This window comes from Prionailurus viverrinus, chromosome D2 (genome assembly GCF_022837055.1).
Source record: "Prionailurus viverrinus isolate Anna chromosome D2, UM_Priviv_1.0, whole genome shotgun sequence".
Taxonomy (NCBI): domain Eukaryota; kingdom Metazoa; phylum Chordata; class Mammalia; order Carnivora; family Felidae; genus Prionailurus; species Prionailurus viverrinus.
The window spans coordinates 31707367-31713626 of NC_062571.1; the positions used below are offsets into that span (position 1 = coordinate 31707367).

A 6260-nucleotide genomic window follows, 5' to 3' on the forward strand; every position below is an offset into this window, starting at 1 on the left:
CCCAGGAAATCAGACATAACAAATTAGAGTTTCTGAATAAATACAACTTTGAGAATCCCACAGGAGAACACATGCCAATTAGAGGTCCCTCCTGTCAGCGTGGCACATAATTGGCCTTAGGCTATTTGCTCTACTATCTCCTGTTGGAGCCCAGCACAAGGAAGCTCCTAGGAAGCAACACCTTGAGTTGGGATTTTCTGCTGACGCTCAAGTTGTCAGTCTGGAACTGGAGCAAATTTCCTGGTACAAGTTTGGTGAATTTGCCTATGTCTCTCTGATAAGTCAAGTACAGAGAAATAGTAGGACTCAGCATATACAAGGAGAAGATTTCACCTATAATGGTATTCTAGACTTGCACTGGAATGCGATGTTCGCATGTATTATGTATTGGCATGTAGCCAAGGAAAATCAACAATCTATGTGCAGTGTTTAGAACTCAAAAAAATTTGTGTTCATCGTGAATCGTGCTTCCCGGTTGGACAAAAAGAATTTTTAAAGGTTTAAAAAAGCAGCAGGCATCCGTCCTTGTGTCAGTTCCTTGTGTCAGAAGTACAAACTTCTCCTATTGGGAAGGAGGCTAAAACAAGCACTGAATAAAAAAAATAACAATAACTATTTCAATTTGTAAAAATAACCCATGCTCATTGTAAAAAGACTAGAAAATATAAAAAGACAAAAATGAAAATAAAAATCAGAAAGGGTCACTAGCAACTCTTACTTCCAAAGGACCACAAAGACTTTGGAATATATCGTTGTAGACATTTTTTCCTAGCAAAGTAAGATTCTTACCCATTTGTGGTTAGCCTATCAATTTGTGCTAGATTTCTTCAGCTCACTGGTGTGCATACTAATAGACACCTCTTTTTAGAAGTCTGTAGACTTAACCTTTATTAACACTGTACTTTTTTTTTTATCATACAGTTTTTTTAATGTTTATTTATTTTTGAGAGAGACAAAGACAGAATGCGAGTGGGTCAGGGGCAGAGAGAGAGGGAGACACAGAATCCGAAGCAGGCTCCAGGCTCGGAGCTGTCAGCACAGAGCCCGACGCGGGGCTGGAACCCACGACTGCGAGATCATGACCTGAGCCAAAGTCAGTCACTCAACCGACTGAGCCACCCAGGCGCCCCAACACTATTTGCATCTTAACTCTAACAGTCCACTGAAAGTACTGAATTTTCCTATAGGAAATTAGATCACTGAATAATATAGTTTAATTTTTGTAAATAAAATAGTTTATTTTTGCTGTTTAATAAATATCCCACAACCCAAATTATGTGCTGGCTACCTGGTGTATTTTATTTTATTTTTAGATGTTCATTTATTTTTTGAGAAAGCGAGAGAGAGCAGTGGAGGGGTAGAGAGAGAGAAGACAGAGGATCCAAAGCAGGCTCTGCACTGACAGCAAAGAGCCTGATATGGAGCTCAACTCATAAAACATGAAATCATGACGTAAGCCAATGTCACTTAACCAACTGAGCCACCTAAGCGCCCCGACCTGGTTAATTTTAAAACCACTTATGAGAAAAAATAAAAATTAAAAATAAATGAATAAAATTAAAATTAAAATATAAATTAAAATAAAATAAAATATGAAATAAAATATAAAATAAAATAAAATAAAATATAAAATAAAATAAAATAAAATAAAATAAAATAAAATAAAATAAAATCACTTATGAGGTAAGGTACTAAGATTGTAGTCCCAAGGACAGCTTTGAAACATTTGTTATCTGTTCCTCTACTCCTTCCCCAAATTATAATTGCTTCTTTAGCCAAATAATCTGGATTTAAGACTGACTTCTTAGTCAATGTACCTTGAATTTGCAGCACAATGAGGCATTTTAAGCACTTATGAAGACGTATAAGAAAATCCGTATGTGGAATTAACTAATCTGAGTAAAGAGACTATGTTTAAATGGTAAGGACATCTTACCTTATCCGCATAAATTGGAACATCATGAAATGGAGATATATACTGTCCTTTTTCATTTTCTGCAAAATGAATTACGAAAAGTCGTTAGTTCTTTTGCTAATTGCATTTCCAGATGCATTAAGTACACATTTTAAAAAACACTTAAATTTTTTAGAGTCATTTTAGGCTTACCATAGGATTGAGAAAAAGATACTGCGATTTCCCATACACACCCCGTCCCCAAACTTGCATGGCCTTTCCCATTATCAACACCATTCACCAGAATAGTGAAGTAGACATTTTTTATTCCCACACGAGAAAAGCTGGTTGTATACTTTACCTTCCGGATCCCTCCAAGATTGGGTTAAATTTTAATCCTCTGCTCTCCTTAGGAGTCTAACAGATATTAACCTCTATAACAAGGGCAGGGGCTGTCTTACATACTTTTGTATCCCCAGACTCTAGCAGTGCCTGGCATACAAAAGGCTATCAAATTGTTTTGGACTGATCTTACATCACTTAACAGCTTACATAGCTAATGAAACAGTTGGGCTTAGGGGGAAGGGAAGGGACCAATTTGTTGAGTTATAAAACCATGTTGTTTTAGGCAATGTTCCAGGAAGACAGAGACAGATTATATTTCTTAAGGATAATCAAGTTCCAATAACCCTTTCACGGGTAATTTCTATGTTCTAGAGACTTAACTACCATATCCAAAAAGTAATTTCAAAACTGCCTTACAGGGGTACCTGGGTGGCTCAGTTAGTTAAGATTCAACTTCGGCTCAGGTCATGATCTCACAGTTTGTGAGTTTGGGCCCCCCATCAGGCTCTGTGCTGACAGCTCAGAGCCTGGAGCTTGCTTTGGATTCTGTGTCTCCCTCTCTCTCTGTCTCTCCCCTGTTCACGCTCTGTCTCTCTCTCTCAAAAAAATAAATAAACATAAAAAAAAAAAAAAAACTTCCTTACTATTCTTTAGGAAACCTAAGGGTGAACCTATATCCCTTCACATTTGAAAACCGAGGTGGAATACGAAAAACTGAGCAGTGACCAAAAATTTAAGTATTTCTTAAAATGTGGACTTAATGCATCTGGAAATGCAATTAACAAAAGAACTAATGACTTTCTGTAATTCATTTTGCAGAAAATGAAAAAGGACAGTATATATCTCCATTTCATGAGTCCCATTACGATCCCTTCAGAGTCACCTGTGACTTCACAGTCCAATCCACCATCAGTTTTAAAGAGACTGACAAATATAACACTATAGAGGTAAAAAATCTTCTCCTATTAAGGAAGGGTGCTAAGAAATCTGTGATTAAAAAACCTTGGGGCGCCTGGGTGGCTCAGTCTGTTAAGCGTCCAACTTCCGCCCAGGTCATGATCTCACAGTTCGTGAGTTTGAGCCACGCGACGGGCTCTGTGCTCAGCTCAGAGCCTGGAGCCTGCTTCCGATTCTGTGTCTCCCTCTCTCTGCACCTCCCCTGCTCGTGTGCTCTGACTGTGTCTCTCAAAAAATAAATACGTGTTAAAAAACATTTTTAGGGGCGCCTGGGTGGCGCAGTCGGTTAAGCGTCCGACTTCAGCCAGGTCACGATCTCGCGGTCCGGGAGTTCGAGCCCCGCGTCGGGCTCTGGGCTGATGGCTCAGAGCCTGGAGCCTGTTTCCGATTCTGTGTCTCCCTCTCTCTCTGCCCCTCCCCCGTTCATGCTCTGTCTCTCTCTGTCCCAAAAATAAATAAACGTTGAAAAAAAAATTTAAAAAAAAAAAAAAACATTTTTAAAAAAAACCTTAAAATTATGTAATTACATAATCAGTTCTAATCATTGGTATTTTTTAAGTCCCAGAGAGTTCCATCTGATAAAAAATTACATTAGCCAGTGTCAAAGTCAAGGAATGGCTACGGTCTTCCACAACGGCCATCAAATTCTTGCTACCATTAGGTAACCTAAGTGATAACTACTGTGCAAATAAATACAGCTTGAAGTCAATTAGCCAATCATCTTTCCACCTTCAAACTTGAGCGTCACCGCTCTAAATCCCTCCTACAGAGAGATTCTAACCACAGAAAAAATAGTTCAGTGAATTATTAGTCAAAAGATCCTACACTGCCCTTATTTAAGTCCAAAATTAAATAAAATGGGGAGTCCCATCCTTCCTGGATTTTACATGGTAATCTTTAGCTACATGTGTAAACCTGAGTTCACTTTCCTTTTCCTCCCGCAGCAGGTTACTTTTAGCTAGGATCTTAGTGTGCATTCTCTCCGTGTTCCCATTGGTCCCCTCCACCCGGCAATTTCCTGCCTGCCCTTCACACATCACCCGCAAAGATTTGCTGCACCTGCCCATTTCCTTCCGAGTGAAACGGCTCTTTACAGTTAAAACAGAAACGCCTCTACTGACACATTTTCGAACGCCTTGGCTCTCTCCGGTTATCTATTCCTAGTGGCTTGGGCAGGGGCGTGGGTAGAGATCAAGATAAAACCCGAGGTAGCTTTCTTTCCTCCACCTGCAAGACAAAAGGCGGTGGGCGAGGGAAAGCGGAGCTCCATCAGCCCGCAGCGTGCAGAGCTCTAAGTGCAGCTCCAGGTGTGGACCTGGGGTAGGTACCCCTCAGATGTCGATTCCCTGCCCAGGGGTAAAAACTTGGCACTTTCACCCTCGTGCTTTCCAGACTGACGTCACCTGTTTGACTTGAGGGAAACAGCTTTCTGTTTCAAGAAGGCTCATTCCCAGCATCCGCGCTGCAGGGGAAACCTCCGCGGGAGGGAGGGGCAGATGCGCGACCGGGCCTTCCTGGAGAGGGGTTCGGTCCTCCACTGACGGCTCCTGCTCCGGGCCTCAGTTTCCCCCTCTGCAGAACGAGGGGTTGGATCTCACCCTGCCTGGTGCCCGCAGGCTGAGCTACAGTTCAGGAATTAAGGTCCTTAGGGAGTCATCCCTCCACCCTGCCCCCGTTCCTACAAATCAAGCAATCCTCTTACGCAGATTAGTTTACCTCCTGACACCTTTTCTAGAGTGACTCAGTGGTTTCCCTTCCCATCAGACGCTGCCCGAGGGCACCTGCAAAACTAGCCGGGCCCGGGGTCGGGTCCCACCGCGCGTGTGAAAGAGAAAGACCGTCCCCGCGGTCACCCTCCCCCCCCCCCACCCCGTTTACCCGTTTCAAACGGGACGTGTGAAATGGGAGGGCCTAGCCGGCCCAGGGCCCGGGAAGCCCAAGGAACCCGGCCCGCGCCCGGGACAAGGGGCGGAGCGCGGGCCGACGGCGCCCGGGCAGGGGGCGAGGCGAGGCCCGGGAATGAATGGGTTGGCGGGCGGGGAGGGGTCGCGGTCTGCCGACACTCACTGAGGAAGACTCGGTACTCGGGGGTGAAGGGCGCTGCGCGCTCCTCGCTGCTGAAGCCGCTCATGGTGCGGATGACGAGCCGCAGCCGCCGCCACAGAGCCACCAGCCTGCACGCGGCGCCGACTGACAAGGAGAAAGCTTCGCGCGTGCGCACCGGGGAGACTGGACTTCAGAGCGGGGCGGGGAACGGCTTTAAGCGGCCGACCCACCCCGCGCGCAGGCGCACTCCGCCCGGCCCGCCCGGCCCCGCGCCCCGCCCCGCCGGCCCCGCCTTCGCGGACAGCCCCCCTGGCTCCTAAGTTGGGCCACGTGGCTAGCGGCGATCCCTGGCTTTGGCAGTGTTCTTTCCGCCTCCGCCCCGTGTGCTTTAGGGTTCTGTCTGACCGAGGGACGGCAAAAGTCCAAGTTCTCAGCTTGCACCAGCTAGGAATGGACTGGAGACCTCTCCTTCATCGTGCACACAGGGAACTCACCTTTCTCACCTTTTCCTCTCCCCGCCCCCGCCCCCTCCCCCCCTCCCCGCCCCAGAGTAATTCCTGGTCTCAAAAGGCGTTCTGAAGTCACAGGCTTCATCAGACATGCCCTGCCTTTCATCTTAAAGGTGTGCATTTTAAGCGAATTTGAGGGATATTACTAAGCCCCTGATGACTACCAGGTGAGTAACCAGCTCCACCATTTTTTAGTGTAGGAGAGCAGGCAAATTGCTGTTAAGCTTTCTGACTCAGTTTCTCATTTGGGAAGTGGAGAGTAATGGTAACTGTTACCTGCGTTGTTGGAATGATTAACTGAGTTGATACATGTCAACAGTCCGAGGAAGAGGGACACCTGGGTGGCTCAGTCGGTTAAGCATCCATCCGCTCAGGTCATGATCCCCCATTTTCATGAGTTCGAGCCCCACTTTGGGCTCTGAGCTGGCAGCACAGAGCCTGCTTGGGATTCTCCCTCTCCCTCTCTACCCCTCCCCCACTGACGCCGTCTCTGTCTCTCTCAAAATAAA

At 45.7% G+C, this 6260-nt stretch overlaps 1 protein-coding gene across 1 annotated transcript in view; it reads right to left on the reverse strand.

The window, feature by feature from the left end:
* PPA1 (inorganic pyrophosphatase 1) overlaps nt 1-5427 on the reverse strand; it is a 30635-nt gene extending 25208 nt beyond the window's left edge. The window contains exons 1-2 of the mRNA XM_047825106.1: nt 5264-5427; nt 1937-1995 (exon numbers count right to left, since the gene is read on the reverse strand). Of these exons, the coding sequence (XP_047681062.1) occupies nt 1937-1995; nt 5264-5327 (123 nt within the window). The 5' untranslated portion in view covers nt 5328-5427. The remainder of the gene's footprint in view (nt 1-1936; nt 1996-5263) is intronic.
* Between the last annotated feature and the right edge of the window lie 833 nt (nt 5428-6260).